The sequence below is a fragment of the Anguilla anguilla genome, chromosome 10 (genome assembly GCF_013347855.1).
Source record: "Anguilla anguilla isolate fAngAng1 chromosome 10, fAngAng1.pri, whole genome shotgun sequence".
NCBI lineage: Eukaryota > Metazoa > Chordata > Actinopteri > Anguilliformes > Anguillidae > Anguilla > Anguilla anguilla.
This window is the reverse complement of record NC_049210.1, coordinates 30,905,470-30,922,948: the sequence shown is the minus strand read 5'-3', so window position 1 is coordinate 30,922,948 and position 17,479 is coordinate 30,905,470. Positions and strand designations below refer to the sequence as shown.

Genomic DNA, 17,479 nt, shown 5'->3' with positions numbered 1-17,479 from the left:
AAAACTTAGGGCTTAAGTGTCTTATACAAATAGGCATGTGTAGCCTATTTCAAATACTCTATTATATATATTGCGACGTCAATAAATAATCAAGTGAATAAATACATTTAAATAAATAATATAAAATGCAAAAAAGAAGCTTAAAAATAAAAGGCGGCCAAAAATGAATTATTTGAATTTAGTTTTTAAATAAAACACTTTACTATGCAGAAGCAGATAAAGACACATTGCATTTCAACATTTTATTTAAACTTTCAAGAAACAAGTCTAATGTTGTTAATAAAACAGGAGCAAAATATGTAATACTAGATACCCGAGGACAACTTTAGAACACAAATGAAACTTTAGAAACACAAAATAAACCTTCATTTTGAATAGGTTTCGGCACTTTTACTTCCAAGCTGCAGTATGGCATTTCATAAATCCATTCTTTATAACACACAATTAAAGAAAATGCTGAAAGAAAGAAATCTTCATCAATATTCCAAGCCATTGGTGCGCTGAATTGTCACTTAATTTCAACAGTAGCACTTGAAACACCAAGACAAAAAAATTACGATGGCACATGATGTTGTCTGCAATAAGAACTATACAGGCCGGAAGAGGGGCGTCGGGAGTGGTGGAGATTTTAGACACAGGTAACTCCATACGAGACATATGGATGTGGATGACTAAAACAAAACAGTTCACTATCGTTTACACTGCTATGTACATAAACAATAAATTAATGACAGAACCTCGAGACTTCTAATCGATATATTTACACGCAATATCAAATAATTACATAAATACTTTTTATATAGATATTTATATTTATAGTCCTGGATAACATTTGTAACGTCTCTGATTTTTTCCAATTCAATAAAGATACGATGGTTTGAGTCAAATGTACATTGAAAAGCAGTAGGATAAGGACATTTTCAGTTGTGATAACATATATTCAAAGGCAATTTAATTTCCCCTGGCTTTAATTTCAGACATTACCGACAAAATATACCAGGGTTAAGTATCAAAACCACAACAACCAATTCAGCCTACATATTTAATTCATTAATTAGTCTTCTCCCAGCACCTCTAAATATAAAATAGAGATCGGACGTAGCAGCAATTTAACAAGTTCATGACTCTAATTCTTACAAACAGTTTCATTTTCAATACTTGTGGGGTTCAAAGAGCGGGACAATTCAAAGTTTTTGTCTAGTGTAATAGAAGAGAACTATACACCTCAAATCTTTCAACAAAGTGCATTAAAACTAATAGGTTTGGTAGGTCTGTAAGCCAAACTCTCATTAGCCAGAAACGTATCCTTATCGTCATCAGAATTACGCCCATTATAAATTGCATTAATGCTGATTTGATATTTTATTCTTTTATTTATCACTTTCTATGGAGACAGGCTTCGTGGCCTGTCCTGTTTCGAGTCTAGTCCACTGACCAGGCGTTGAATACTTTGTAGCTCGTTGGTGGAGTCTTTCTGAGAACATGTTTTTGGCGAATGGGAGACCGAGCCCGATGATAGGGTCGAAGACCGGCTGTTGACTTCAGAAGTGGAGTCCAGGTTTGCCGATACGGGACTTGTTGCCATGTTGTTTTTTTCGATGGTACTGCCGGGCATTGGGGGTAGACCTGTGGTGAGCAATGTACTACTGTCCGGCACACTCATCGGAATAGTGTAAGGGTTGTATCGGAGTCGAGGGCGCACTGCGTTAAGAAAAGGATGGCGGTGGACCGACGAAGAGGCCGCCGTGGAAGCGGCTGCGGCTGCTGCCATATAGGTGTAGGGATAAGGGAAAAGACTTCCAAATGGAGACATTGCGAGGCCCTGCAAACAAAGCAAGTTTATTAAGTGTCTGGTACCGTTACATTTGAGCTGACAAAAATAAAGCTTAACAGACCATTGCAACCTTCAAATGAATATCAAGCTAGAAGTAGGCCTAGGCCATGTGGCAAACGCATAAAACGCTTTGAGTTGGCATGAAAATGCGAATACAGTAGTTCAAAAGCTTACGCAGTCAAATGTTCAGTGTTAATTCAGCTCAATCAGGGCATTTTTATTAGTGCAAAATTTATAAAATGTAACCTGTATGAGCTTGAAATGATTGTTGATTTTACACTAAGTATTTTGCTTTATAGGTTAATTTACAAATACCAAAATGGCACAAGCAATCACTCTTCTATTACTTTTTAGCATTTTAATTACGAAAATGAAATCGTTACTACCACAGTAAAATATCCAATGTTCATTCAACTCTAACAGTAAACACGAGTCCAACAAAGACCATATGTACTTGACCATAAGAGTTGATTTAACATTTTCCTGTGTAACGTGTGTGTCCGCGCGCACGTTCGCGTGTGTGTATTTAATAGAACTACTATTTTACAATTTTTTGCAAAGGATACCAACAATATATTAGAAAACATCTAATATTACAAAGGGATTTCAATGAGAGTGCCCCCTCTTAAATGGCGAGTGTGTAAGAAACGGAAAAGAACTTACAAATATTTAAAGCCACATTCGAAAAATAAGGTGCAATATGCAGTATATGATATACAATATATCACTGCGTAAATTGCCTTGACTCCGCATTCATTGTAACCGTGTTAATCTGTCAGAAGACATCTGAATGTAGGTACACATAAAAGTTACCATTTTAAAGAGGCGTGTTGCCTAATTATTATTGGAGCTGATTGATGAACATCGAGTCCATTGTCGATTGTGAATATTCTACATTACAAATAAAAATAGTATAATCAAAATTTGCTGCACAGCTTACCTGTACTTGACATTGCCTATGCTTTTTGTTGACAAAATACGAATATAAAACTGTCAATGTAACAAATGTAATGTTGTAAATAAAGAAGAGTTGCTATCTTCGGATACATACTCATACTGCTTTCTTAGCACAGAGAGGTAGCAAGCTAATTGTGATGAAAGAAAATATACAAATGTATGCATATAAAGAATTACCTGTGACGCAAGAACATGTTGCTGGAGATGAAACGGCAGCCCATGTGTTCCCGTGAGGCCTTGAGTTGGGGACGCAATGCTGGCTGTGTCCATGGTACTGACGCCTCCAGACGATACAGCTGCTAGTAAAGGGCCCATGCCTGCAGCCGCCATGTTGGAGAAAGCACCTCCCATGCTAAACTGACTTGGGTGCAAGAGAAAAGGATGAGCGCCACCCAGAGGGTTGAAAAACTGCTGTCCTGCTAAACCGGGTGGAAATCCAAAATTATGCAAATGAGCTTGATTTATGTGAGCGCTGCTGTCAGTTTGAACAGTCAAGGGCGCGTAATTCTCCTTGCTCATAGACCTGCATTCTTCAGTTTTGGGTAGATCTTGCGCAGGACTCTTCAGTTCTTCCCCGCCCAAAGAGCGAGTGGTGCTGGAAATGATAGTAATAGGGCTCTGCCTTGAATCCGCTGGACTCTTCTCAGTGTTCGTTGCGTCCTCTCTTTCCCGGCTTGTGGTATGTCTATTGGCGAACAGGTGCGCTTTGGCAGTGCGTGCCTCTTCCTCCTTCGTGTCTTCTGTGGTGGTAGAAATTTTGCTGGCCTCTTGTACGTCCTGTTGGTTTCCATCTTCTCTTTCCTCGTCGCTATCTTCATCGCTTTCACAGACTTCTGGTGAAAAGAAAGAAAAAGTTCAGTTATGCAATAGGTCGTAAAACGTTCCTGAAGAACGTTTACGTTCAGAGATTCCTGATATATACTTGATCGAACTTTTTTCTCATACCTTGCACGCTTTGTGTAGCTTTAACAATACATACGTATCCATATTTCAAAAACTGGATAGTCGACAAACGTGCAACAGCATAGTCACAGTGTGTATGCCATTTGGACTTTGAGTCGGATTTAACAGGGGGTAACTCCTTCAGAAGAAACGATTAAAATGTGCACTTGCTTCGTCAGACCCTGTGGTATTATCTACCGAGTCAAGAAAAAGCTTAAGAAAATATAGGCCTATGTATAGACTATATAAAAAATATAGACCATGTGAAATGCAGTTAGCCGTAGGATTAAGGTGTTCTGTAACATTTGAGTTTAAGGCCTAGTTATTTTAATATTTGCACGAATCAATTTTATTGAACCGGTTATCAGAACTAAACAGAATAGGCATATTGGATGACCGATAAAAACAATTCAGTCTAATCACTGCCAGATTGAAATTTTCTAATAACATGCTTTTGAGATGGGACAACACAATGAACTAACTAACCTTTTAATGTTGGGGCTCCTACTGTTGATACTTGACCAAAACACTTGAAGGAACCCTGCTCTCCCAAAGAGTCGTCCGGCGTTCCGTCGTCTTTTTTCTGTTGCTCCTCATAGGACCTTATAGACTGCAGTGCCAATTGCTTCCTGTACATTAAACAAAAGTAGGTCCGCAGCTGTAAACGTTTCCCACATAAATGATTGGCAGTATCACTAGCGCGAATTAACCCATCTTCCTCCTCTGACAAAAATTAAAATTCTAAAATATAGGCTAGGTCTACAGGGTAACAATTATGTGATATTGGACCGTATTGTCTAAAATATATTCGTTTAATAATAATAATAATAATAATAATAATAATAATAATAATAATAATAATAATAATAATAATGAACGCCACATCAGAATCGTAATCATTATCACAATAAATTAAGGAGGCCGATTAATGAAAAGCTTTACAGTATAGCCTAGTACATGTGTCCAAAATAGCTCTAACTGTGTCTTAATAGTTTTTTAAAGCTTGGGACACTTGTTGCTGTGCTTTATACATGCCGAGTTTTAAGTTTACTTCGACAGCATTGTTCGTCGTTACCACTTCTTGATATGTTGCATATGACCAAAAAGAACCTTAGCCTACTCATTACGATGCTAACACCGCTAGCCATCAAGTAAAGTTAAACAAAATTGTTTACAAACGGCATAGCGATCATCGGTCAAAAGTCAAAAACATAATTTAGCATGAGTAATTCCCGATCCTGTCAGCTATTTCGTGTGTTAATAGTACATCAGAGTTACTAATGTATAAATAAATGCCATTTAATTAATTCGTCATATAAGGTGATTTCAACGTTGCACATTCAAAATGGCCGCGTGTAATCTGACTATTAAAATAAAACTTTACGAAAATTGTATAACCTATATCAATCACAATGTTTACACCACTTTTCTCCATGTTTCTAGAGCTACTGTTGTTTTACACCAGGTATCGAGGAATCATTTGAGTTGGTTTCCGCTCAGCTTTTCTTACCTTTTTTCTCTTCTCCCATTGCCGGTGTCACGGAAACCTTTTGCGAATGGATTATTGTCAATTTTTAACTGTGTAATCTGAAATGTAATTGACATGAGTATTAAGAAATACACAAATATTTCATCTCGAATTTGTAATTTTTGCCAGCGATTGTGACAACCTTGTCTGTGACAATGGCTATGGGTCTGTCAACACTTAGCCTATAGCTCTGGAGTGAGAGTTCACATTTCCTTCACTGCAGTATGGACATGTTCGGCGATTGCAATTAAATAATATCCCACTAAACAAGTTTAGAACCAACATTACACCTATTTTCCGTACAACTAACCACATATCGTAAACTCGCACTGATGTTTATAAATGGTCTTTATATCGCTGAATGGCAGAGGTATAGAAGTTCAAACCGTTTTGAATTTTCTTTCAGTGGAAGTATGTAAATGGAATCTTCTGCAGCATATAAAATACACTATTGATAAAAGATTATCGTTACTGGCGTCGATATAAGGACCTATGCTTTACTCGCCCAGCCGCCTGTTAAAACTGTGGGGGTAAGTGACCAATGACAGAAACTGAGAGTTGCCATGTCTTATCCGTTTACTGCACACAATACAGCACGGACAATTGTGCAACTACCATTATTTGGAGTCCATATATGAAATAATTTGTGCAGGTGTAGCCTATTTTAAATAAACTAGGCCTAGTTTGTTCACGGGCACTACATCTGAAACTCACCCGTGATTTGAGACCACAACACAGTCGTCCAGAACATACATAGGCCTATAGCAAAATGTTCAGCGTTACACCAATCGTGTTTATTCGAGTCCAAAATAAATCAAATGGGCAACCTACTCTATCAGAGTAAAATCTACGCTATCAGTCGATTTAAAACTGACAATTACTGTGCAAACAGTGATATCCATGTGTTTTCATGACCATATAAAATTCTGAAACAGTTCAAAATGCTGGTTATCTGCCGTTTATTAATTTTTCTTCAGTATTATTATTTATCTGATCCGCGTGTACGTTTTTGCCTTTATTTTATCATCCCTCCTGACAGCATAGCGTACGCAAACTGAGAGGACTGAAAGCGCTAGCTACATGCTTCAGTGTTCATATAATATGAGTCAGGTGATAGCGATTAAGTAAAGCATAGTTTACGACACTTAAATGCACTGAGATGGGGCTGCATTCCTATGCAGAAAATGTGAATCAGTCAACGAACCATAAGGCTTGCCTGGAATGCCCTTTCTGACACGCGCTGCACTTGTCTGCGTCTTTCTATACTATACTTTTAACCTTTCACTGTTCATTCATTCTCACTGTGGCTTAACTGAGAACTCCAGTTGTTTACTTTACAATGTAGGCCAGGGCTTCACTTTATAATTGCAAACAAAGTGAATTTCCCACCACTTGGTCATTACCTAGCCTACATGAAAACGGAGTTTACTGTATTAATTTGATTTATGTATTTGTTTCTACTCTTGACATCCCCCTATAGTTTCCCAATCGACATTCATTTGTAGGCCTAAATGTATTTATCAAATTTCTATATTTATCCAAAAAAAAATTAAGGTCTATGATCATGCTACCCATACTATACACTACGACGTCGCCTGTTTTTCACGCTTGCCTTGGCAGTATGAAGAGTATTTTCCAGCATGTGTGCCTAATAAGTATTTATTACATTTCACGCTTGACCCCTCCTCCAACCCGAACGGGCGGATTTTGCCCTTTTTTCCATTGCACAAACAAGAGTGCCAACAAGAAGTCTCCATTTTGATTAAAAAAAAAAAAAAGTTACTTAACGAGCTCATAGCCCAAGCATGCTAATGTTACTTTTCTGCCCTGTAATTAATACCATGTCCCACACACACTGCAGAAAAAACCTAGACATTATTGGCCAAAAACCCGATCCCATGTGATTACAGATAAGTAAAATAATCCACATAACCCATAGGTAACACCTTCCTGAAATGACTACCCTATACTGAAAATACATTTCATAGCAAAGTCCAAATGAGGCACCGTTCCTTGTATTTAATGGACAATGTTTAACATGTACACGCTAGTAACATCTTAATTAAACGTGAGAGATTTCTACAGAGCAAAAAAGTTCTAGTTTTGAGTGTCTTGTCTCATTCCAGGAGAATATCATATCCTCATAGCTTATAAAGGAAGTGTTGTGGTGACATTAATTAGTGAATAGCCTATCCAGCCTACTTAGTGACCAATGTATCCAGACCCGGTTACATAAACGTCTTAAAAGAAACGATTAAATAAAACTGGGGAAGTTACTCTTACCTTATCATTTTGGTAAGCAGTTACAGCAATGAATTCAGTTTCGGGAAAGACGTAGGTCCTGAACGTACTATAGGGAAGTTTAAGGATGTCGTTGGCTCGCACGATGTGAAATCGAGGCTGATATTTGTGCATCGAGTTCAGAATCGTCTGCAACAGGAAACAATTCTAGATTTAAAAGAATAAACAAACACTGTTTCTTGTTCATTTGTAGTCAAACAGCATTATAAACAACACATTTTCTCATGATTTCGACATAGAATGCAGGCCCAGAATGCAGCTTGAAATAAAAAACAAGAGGTATTCAACCTTTTATTTCCAAAAGAAAAACACCCTTTGGTATTCTGATCGTGAGGTAAAACAAAAATTCATTATATGTCCAAATAGAATAGTTTATCTTGTTTTCTAATTGGTAATGTTTTCTTTTCTTGAATAAGTTAAAAAAATAAAACGTTAATGCATGCACTTGACCAATGTAGGACCTTGTTGGTATTTCTGTTAAATGAATAGCTGTTGCTGCTCTTACGAATTCATTTTAGTTTTTCAATATCTATTTAAGAATATAAAATGAGCAGAATCAGATTCTTAGCAGAAACATTATTATCAACATTATTGTCCTGACAACATCATTAGGCTACTACAGCTACTACTACTATTACTAGGCTACTAGTACTAGTAGTACTAGTAGCCTAGTAGTAGTGCTACTACTATTACTACTAGTAGCACTACTACTGCTACTACTACTACTACTAATAACAATAACAATAATAATAAAAAAGAAAAGTGTCTTTGGATGCAAGTGAGCACAATTATACTTACAAATCCATGCTTGTCGGAGATGTTGTTCGTCAGTTTTAGTTTGTGAAAATTGACGACTTTTGACATCCACTGTTCGCCAGTCGCCGGGCTGTCCGGGTGAATGTACATCCGCTTTGGCATTTCAGGGTCGGCCTTCCCTGCCACCATCCAGCGCGAGTTATGGAATTTATATCTGCAGTCGTCGGCTGCGACAATATCCATCAGCAAAATGTACTTGGCTTTCTTGTCCAAGCCAGTACACCTCACTTTAAATGGTGGAAACATTCGCCTTGGGAAAAGAGAAGAAATTATGGACTTAAGTTTCGTTTATTAGGATAAAAAGTCTGTATATTTTTTAAAATTTATTTATTTATTTATTTGTTTTTTGCGAAAATGTTTGTAATGTATACAATCTGAAAAACGATATCTTAAAACATCATAACTTGTATATTGCCGGTTTAGTGGTGCAATCCGTGTTAGTAACGGTTAGTCACGATTGCGTTTGGCTTTTGCGTGATTTACTACGGGTGCATAGCCAACACTTAAATGTAATCAGCAGGGTATTATCTGATAGTATCTCATATCTGCACATTTCTCTGAAACATTCCTGAAGCGTTTTATAAGTGTTCTCTGGACTGCAACATGTTATGACAAATTTGTTGTTTATGATAATCATACTGCTGCCAAAAAGGTACTACATGAGAAGTAATCACACACACACGTGTGTGTGCGTGTGTGTGTAGAGCCTCAAAATAATTCAAGTTTTTATTTTTATTTTTATAACTAGGTCATGTTGAAGAATGAACGCGTTATGGTTTCATGCACAGTAAAATGTTTAATGTTAATTCAACTCGTCAATTTTATATGAGAGTTAAAAATGAAGAAAATATCCTAATATAAAGTTTCTTTATATATTTCTTTATATGTCCTAATATAAAGTTGCTTAAAATTTAGCTTTATATTTTAAAAAAATGATAATAATAATAATAATAATAATAATAATAATAATAATAATAATCAAAGCAAAAACTGAGAAGAAAGTGACAGGAGAACTTAATGATGTCTGACTCGCCACTGTCTCCAGGTTTATGTTTTTATAATCACCAATTGTGCCATAAAATAAGTTGAGGTTAAACTGTTACTACGGAAGGTGTCGTTGTGCCCATTTATTGTTTGGGTTTGGTTACATTTTATCCCTTGTAAAGATTACATTAACATGCAAGAGGGCCATATAAATTAAACTGATACTGTCGCAGGAGGACAACAGTTTGCAAGTCGAAACACTATTCATTGAAATAACAACCCAGCTATTGAGGAAAATGGCCGAGTTTAAAAATCACAGTTCAAAACTTGACTTGCCGACATTTTTCCCTTAAATTAAATTATGAAGTGAGGCGATGCCGTTGGTAATGTTAACATTAAAAAAGCAAATTCCTGCCTTGTCATCCCTTCTTTAAACAGGCAAATACATTTATTATCTATATTTGCTTTACCTTCCAGATTTTGTGATAACCATTTCAGTGCCCCGTTTGTGGAACTGTTCCCAAAGGTCCTTAGCTTCCAGGTGAACTTTAGGGTCATCTTCCACTTCTTCTTCTGGTTCCAATGTTTTCAGAGGCCTTAAGTGGGCAGCTGCGGCAGCAGCCTGGTGCCCTAACGTGGAAAAGTGAAGACTGGTTTCCGTGGCGCCTACCAGCTGATCCATGATGGGCTTCCCGAGTGCACCCGGGAGAGAAAGAGCGCCGTTGGGAGGCAGTGCAAGAGTCGGGAAGAAGGGAGGCTGGTGGCCCAGCATTGCGCTCATAGCAAAGTCTGGAGCGCGGTGAGGTAAAAATGGATGATATGCCATACTTGTTCCTGGAATAACTGGATCTCTCATCGGGAAGCTCATCCACTTAAACACAAGATTTCCAGTTGTATGCCGTTTTACTTTATTTACGCGTAAACTGCAGAAGAAATGTTGATTCTCGGTCTGATTCAAATGTGCATTTCTCTTTCAGGTTAGCAAGTAAAAAAAAAAAAAAAAAACAACAACAACAAAACAAAAAAAAAAAAAACGATTCACAATCTCTGAATGTGCATCCCGGTAACAAATTACAATTTAGTCTAAAGGATTTTTATTCCAACCAAATTGTTGCCATGGGAGATTAAGAAATCCGTTTATCTTTTGCGATGCTGTAAAATATATTTTTGAATCGTTGCTGAGTCTACTGTTTGTACGTTGTCTCGTCAGAACATTTTCGCTAATAATAAAGCTGGCCAGGCGAATCACAGTTATTTAACTTGCTGTTGTTGGCGTTCCTGCTACTTGAAAAATGTCGGTATTCCTTTAAAATGTGTTTAATCTCTCCCTGGTTCCAGTCCCGTAGTGAGAAAGATGTGTTGAGATGTTTCGATTGAACAGACCAATTCGTCTCTTTCCCTGTTCCATACGACACTCACACGCACACGCTTTCTTTCTCTGTCTTTCACGCGCACACACACATTCCAAAAAGGAATAAGAGAAGAAAGGAACGGTCCGGTGAAAGCGGAGAGGCGAGATCTCAGCACCAAGGAATTCTCTGCGCTTCTGTGTCCCGTAGGCTCCAGAGTGTATGGATGTGTTGCATGTTGCGAGAACCAGGGCCCTGTTGATTGGCTCTTTGACGCTTTCGGACCAATTGTGTGGCTTCGTAGGCGTGGTTTTGACAGGTCGGGTGGAGGGAACAGACTTCAGTTATAAAAAGAAGGTGTCGGAAACGGTAACGCTGCAACGAAGCATCACTACTCCTCTCCATGCCGTGTGAATATGTCAACATCATTAGGGCAAGGGAGGGCCGGTCGGTCTGTGGGACCGGAGAGGGAATACTAACCCAAACCTCCTCTAGGTGGCTTTGTTAATAAGAAATCACTGTATTATGAGCACAGCAGGAGAGCTGCCCGTTCACCGAGACACTTGCATTCCAAGCACACGTTTGCTGCTTTGCTGTTAGCACACGTTTGCTGCTTTGCTGTTGGCTTTAAACTGCATAGTTTTAAAGGTACGGACTATATTACGAGAAAAGAATAATTACAAGGTATGTGTAATACATATCCTTGTTATACTGTTGAAACAGAATTGAATGTTAGTTTGTTTTCTTGTTATGGTGATGATGATGATGATGATGATGACGACGACGATTATTATTATTATTATTAGTCGTTTTGTTGTTGTTATCGCTGTTGTTTATATTATGATTGTTTAACGGTCGTGGCACATTTTAAGTCGTAACGCCTTTTCGATCAACTTTTGTTAATCCTTGTTTTATGTAGGTCTAAATTTATCGAGGGTGAAAGTATAATCCGTTCAAAATGCGAAAAGGCAATCTTCTTGTCTTCTAACAGTTGGCTATATCATGAATTTGAGATGAATGTTGTCGCAATATAAAATAGCAATCCGTTCAAAATGCGAAAAGGCAGTCTGCTTGTCTTCTCTATGTCGATATGATTGCTATTTTATATTGCGACAACATTCATCTCAAATTCATGATATAGCCAACTGTTTACGTCCATGCACATTCTCAGCCTATCATCTCCAGTGGATGAATGTATCGGTAATAATAATATCGAAAGGGATCGTTTAGTTTTATATGTTTCCTTGTGTTTCTGACGATAAGAGCTTTGCGGGCAGAGACAAACTAATTTAACGAGGTGATTTAATTACGTGGATATGGCGCCAGGTGGACAGCAGTGTCTCCGGCTGTTCTGAAGGATAACACTTTCTTTTTGCACTAATCCGTGGGCGGTTAAGCACGAAGGCTGCAAAACGGGCCCGTGTGTGTGTGTGTGTGTGTGTGTGGGAACGAGAGAGAGCCCGCACACAAACACGTGTGTGTGTGTGTGTGTGTGTGTGTGTGTGTGTGTGTGTGTGTGTGTGTGTGTGTTCAGATAGTGAGACAGTGAGCGCAATAAAATGAGCTTCAATGACTGGAGATAGGAGCGGAGCATTTAAAGTGATTAGGCGCTCTAGCAGTGCATTTTTGACGCAAATTTTTAAGAGTGCGTGGCGCCAGCCTAGTGACGTCCATTTCAGTGCAAGGGTCTATATCTTCCTCAGTTCACATAAGAGCAGTTCACAGATCTATGCAATGCGATGGGTTTATATGCCATGATGTCGGTCATAATCCAAGCTATGTCATTTAGTATTGCGGCAAGAGAATTTCATACAAGGGTAACAGTCGTTTTTTTCAGTGAATTTTCAAAAAATGTTTTTATGTACAATACTCTATGCAAACATGAGTTATTGAATATTTTATTTAAAACTTTACTATTTTATTGAACATTGCTTATTCATTATTCTGAAGTGAATAGTAATTCTATGAGCGTTATCCTTCAGTTTCGTTTGGTATATTAGTTAGGCTAATTTTTGTCACATCTGGGGCACTAATCAAAAATAGAACATTGAGACTGGGAATTAGTTATTTTAATTTAACGTTCCATTAATGAAGTACAATTTATGTCAATTACGTGTCTCTTAGTCTTAAGTGAAAGCCCCTGGAGACCCATGTTATGCGTGAGGCCAGGCTAATCTCGGATCAAACGCATCAAGGTGTGAAGTCTCTTAGTCTCTCTTTGGCTGCCTCATGCGCGTGATAAATCTACACTGGCGCCGACTACGCATTGGATGATTAATTTGCAAGTCAACAACAGGGAGTCGACGATGGTCAGCCATCTTAGTTAAACATTGGCAAGATAGCAGTTCATCCAGGAGCCCTCTGGTCGAGCCGTACTCCTGTCTCGAACTGTAGTAAGGTAGAGTTCTTTCTGTAAGTAGGGTTTTGTATTGGACGATATACATATCCTTCTATTTCGACATAATAGTACTCTGGTACAGTCGAATTCTTAGTCAACTCTATACACAATTTACGTATATACGCCATTTCCTTGACATTCTTATATATACACAACATAAACTATGTTCTACGTTTTAGATTTTAGTGACATACCAAAAGATTGAGATGTTGATTCAGACACTTGTTTTTGGGAAAGAAAGTCAGACGGTCTTTTCTCTAGGACCCGTTATTTGAGTGTGCTGGCATCTGAAAGTGGAGTGGGTGGGAACGTTTACTTTGACGGGTTTGGTGTAAATATTCCTTTTGCACGTGTGAGATGGGGCTTGTGCTGATTACACGCTTATTCTTCTTTAAACTTTCACCCCTATTTGCAGCACATTTCAATTTAACAGAAGGTGTTGTCAAGAAGGCTTCAGTGTTGACACAGCAGTACCCATTCTTTGTCAGAGGCCACCGGACTTAATTAAGTAAGCAACCCTCAGAGAATAGTCAATACACTATACACTGTATAAACTTTTACAGGGTCAGTGCACCGAGGGACTACGGGCAGTAAAAATGCAGGCTGGACGCGTGTGGATGACGGCGAGTTTTCTCTCATTGATGGACGTAGATCGCCATATAGGCATACAAAAACGAAGAAAAACATGTATTGTGCCGGACACCGAGGAGTCCAAGGCGAGTAATTGAATTTTGAAATGAAACAAAATCCCCCAACAAATGTAGAGAAATTGCTCAACTGAAAGTGGATACAGATGGCAGAACGGACCGTCTGTTAGTATAATGTAGCCTATTGATTGGCAACAAGAAGAAAAGTAAGCAAATGTGATTGTCTATTTATTTTTGGACGAGCCTGAATAAGCAATGCTTATTATATTCGTGCTGTATAATTAAAATCAAAATCATTATCGCGGCCCTCATTTGTATTGAATTGTGAAAAAAATAGGTTTGCTTCTCATTCAAGTAGGCTCATTTATTTGAGTGACCTTACAATAGCCTGTCAAAGGAGACCATGAAGCAGTGACGGGAGTATCAACATCTGTGCATATGTCATCTCCCGAAGAGGGGGTGGTCCATAGTATCTGACTGGACAGGTAATCGAGACGGGACGCCACGGTGACATTCAGTACACGCAGATGACCCCATTTGAGGGTCTAAAGGCATGCCACTTGCCTCAACACTCGCCCCGATTTGCCTTATGCGAAATTAGACAGAATCAGAGCCCTTGGAACGATAATGTATTTGTGAGGGTCAAACACAATGTTTAAAATGAAATTTTATTGGATTAAAAACAGTACGAAGGCTGTGAAAGAAGAGAGAATATTCATCTGATATTTGGGGTCATATCATAGGCCTGACATCGGGGTTAGCTGTGTTTTTGTTGGAAAGGGCGATTCATTCAAAAATAGTCATTCTCTTCGATTGTCACATAGAGCATGTAGTTTACCGAGGCTTACGCTTTTGAAGACTGTCTCCTTATCAAACGAAAACTTCTGACCCATTATAACATTAAAAAGCCCACTTCTTCTCCTACGTAGCCTGATGCTGGAAACATTGCTGCATGTTTGACTGGATACGACGAGTTCGGAAGCCATTCATTTATACATTTCTTAAGGAAGGAGTTGATGTCCAGATGTCAGTCACCGGGCCATTTAATTCCTTATAATGAAACAAAGCTCTAGGCCTGGAGCCGCACACGTCCCCGTTCAAATGTTACCGGTTTTCTCATTTCCCCAGCTGTAAAATAATCCCCCTATTTACGCCGCCTTCCTTCCTCTTTCCACTCTCCCCTTTTATGCTGGATTTCCCTTTTTGCAAGTTAAATGTCTGTTAAATTGTTACTTTAGAGTTAAAAAAATGACACAGAGTTCTTAAAATTAACATTCCTATTTTGTCAGAAATAGGCCATCGGTATAAATAATTGGTTAGGTGAGCCGTGGAGTTATTTTCTTGCCTATGTATAGGCTATGGCAAATCTTGCATTCTTGAGAAACATCAACACCTTAAGATTGATGTATTTTGGCTATGTCAGTCTTGAGTGCCTAAAGATGTGTCTCCAGTCATGTCGTACCAAGTGCATTGAAACAGTTAAAACTAAAAATAATTAGGAATAATGTGAGAGGAGGTGCCTAAGCAATGTTTCCCGACGGACGTGTTTTCTATCGGAAGTAGACTAAAAGTGAATGTTTGAGAAGCGTAGCTGGCTATCTACAGTTCTTCCCATTCGTAGGCAAATTTGAGGCAGCGTGAACGAGTTTCTGTTATAAGCAACAATGCACAGGTGCAAAGCGGACTTTTCTCATAAGTTGAACATTGTGGTCTCCAGCTCAAACAGCCTTGTGGTCAACAATATACTAAGAAACGATATGGTTCAGATATCCTAAGGATGCAATACACCTGCATTGCTTTATTAAAAAAAGTCGTCGAAATACATTTGTAAAGCTTGAAATTAAATAACATTCGTGGCATTACACATGCGATTATTTTATATATCGATTTATGAATTCGTTTTTGATCCTGACATTCTGTTGTCAGTTATATGCTTTGAATCGGGTAGCCTGCTGCTGCTGCTGCCAGGCCTAATATTAGGCTACTTTCAATATATCTACTCCGACTACAACTTTTAAGTTTGTATAATAATAATAATAATAATAATAATAATAATAATAATAATAATAATAATAATAAGAATAGTTTAAATTACCCAGACCCTATTTATATGTAAGTTGCAAAGATAGAAATATTACTGTGTTCTTGTTGAAAATTTAAAAGGGTTTCCATCACTGCTGTCCTAGAATCCCTTGTTTGTTACTTACTGCTCTGATGTGCTGAAACAAAGCAATTTCATAAGATCCCTTAAAACTGGAGATTTCTCCTGTTGCCTCATGAGATCAATACGGTATGTCGCTGAGTCATTCGAGCAGAAAGAAAACTAAATAAATCTCATCTTAAAATCAATTCTGTTCGATATTATACAGACATTAGGTATTCGCCCTTTTCAATAATTGATTTGATTTGGAAAGCAGGCTGGACGATGGGCTCTTCATATAGTTTGAAAGCTTGTAGTATCGAAATACTCATTCGAATCGTAATCGATAATCGGTTGTCAAGATGGAAAATCTTTAAATAAACAACCTAACCCGTGCCAGATCTTCATAGTCCACATTTTTCTGCTTTCACCAATTTTGTCCTGCTTTCACCTGTCCATAATTTTTTTTCTGAAAATCATATTGCATTTGCCAGTTAATAATGATCATTGGTTGGAAGAAATGTGTATCATTGTTTTATTACACATTTTCTCAATGCGGCTGAGCTTTATTCCACTTAAGTAAAATGTGAAGTGACCGCCTTAAAATGATAGTGAACTCGTTCCAGCTCGATTGTTAGAAACTGATGTTGAAACACAGTATGTTATGTTTGGCTGCTGGTCTATACTTAAAAAAAGTAATTGACTAAATGGTAGCCTACTGATAAGTACGCTTTACAAGAAAAAAGGGTACAAATGAATGATTAAACTTATGTCTAAGGGTATGGTTTTATGCACATATAGGATACCATCCCAGTGACAAGTGTTGTAGGCTACCTTTCTATGCACTTTTTCGTACTTTTTTCTGAGAGTGTATGTGTGGTTATTATTGTAAAAAAGTTAAATCGGCCTGAAACGTTCTTTTAACAGAAGGCACAATAAGCCTACGTATTGAGTAGGTTATACAGAAAACGTCAAGTGAAGTGTTCATACAAATAATAGAGTGTATATGAGTCCAATATGGGACTACCTGCACACTGTGAGATTTAATTTCACACTGACAAATGTACTGTGTATGGTAACTGTCAGAAAATGCTGTGTTTCTAATCATACAAATATTCTGGATTAACCGATGCGAATAGGTGGTTACGAAATGTACTTAATAATCAAAAATAGATTGCAGTATGTTTACATATGCGAGTTTTTTTTTGTTAAACGCATTGCCTGTCATTACATTCGTAGCTGGACGCCAGAATTTGTCTGAATGGGCTAATGTGTTCAGTTAAGGGGGTGCTAAAACTTCCTTTGTCAGAGGCAAGTTGTGATATTTTTTTTAGTTGTCTGTTAATCATAGTCGCCATTACATCTACACGTCTCGTCTTTAAAAAGTGGGGTTTTATTATATTAATATATTTAGACGACAATCTATTACTGTTGCTGCGAAATCTTTCAGTTACATGTAGTGAGGCGGAATATAGCGCAACTCTTTAATTCCCGGTCGTTTATGGGCTTGCTATAAATCATGTTTCATGTTCCTGGACATCCATTGTGGTACATGCTTTGTTTGTATATCTAGATATTTACGC

The 17,479-nt window shown here is 37.9% G+C and overlaps 1 protein-coding gene across 3 annotated transcripts; it reads right to left on the bottom strand.

The window, feature by feature from the left end:
* Positions 1-212: 212 nt before the first annotated feature.
* On the bottom strand, positions 213-11,114 carry LOC118237090 (T-box transcription factor TBX3-like). Of its 3 annotated transcripts, none has more exons than XM_035435522.1 (7): positions 9,833-11,114; positions 8,361-8,628; positions 7,545-7,709; positions 5,244-5,320; positions 4,220-4,362; positions 2,969-3,621; positions 213-1,822 (listed from the first exon to the last, which is right to left on the bottom strand). In XM_035435522.1, exons 1-7 carry the CDS (start codon positions 10,228-10,230, stop codon positions 1,385-1,387), a joined length of 2,142 nt encoding a protein of 713 aa, XP_035291413.1. In that variant the 5' UTR covers positions 10,231-11,114; the 3' UTR covers positions 213-1,384. The 3 variants fall into 3 exon arrangements, with proteins under 3 accessions (XP_035291413.1, XP_035291412.1, XP_035291414.1); XM_035435521.1 differs by having other exon boundaries at positions 214-1,822; positions 2,969-3,624; XM_035435523.1 differs by having other exon boundaries at positions 214-1,822; positions 2,969-3,624; positions 7,545-7,691.
* Positions 11,115-17,479: the final 6,365 nt, after the last annotated feature.

What these genes read in the sequence shown, in the direction of transcription:
- LOC118237090 (XM_035435521.1), bottom strand. Translation starts at nt 10,230, where the DNA reads ATGAGCTTCCCGATGAGAGATCCAGTTATTCCAGGAACAAGTATGGCA. An exon ending in GTTATCACAAAATCTGGAAG is followed by an intron (nt 8,629 to 9,832) that starts GTAAAGCAAATA and finishes TCTTTTCCCAAG; the next exon opens with GCGAATGTTTCCACCATTTA. An exon ending in AGGAGCCCCAACATTAAAAG is followed by an intron (nt 3,625 to 4,219) that starts GTTAGTTAGTTC and finishes TCTTTTCACCAG; the next exon opens with AAGTCTGTGAAAGCGATGAA.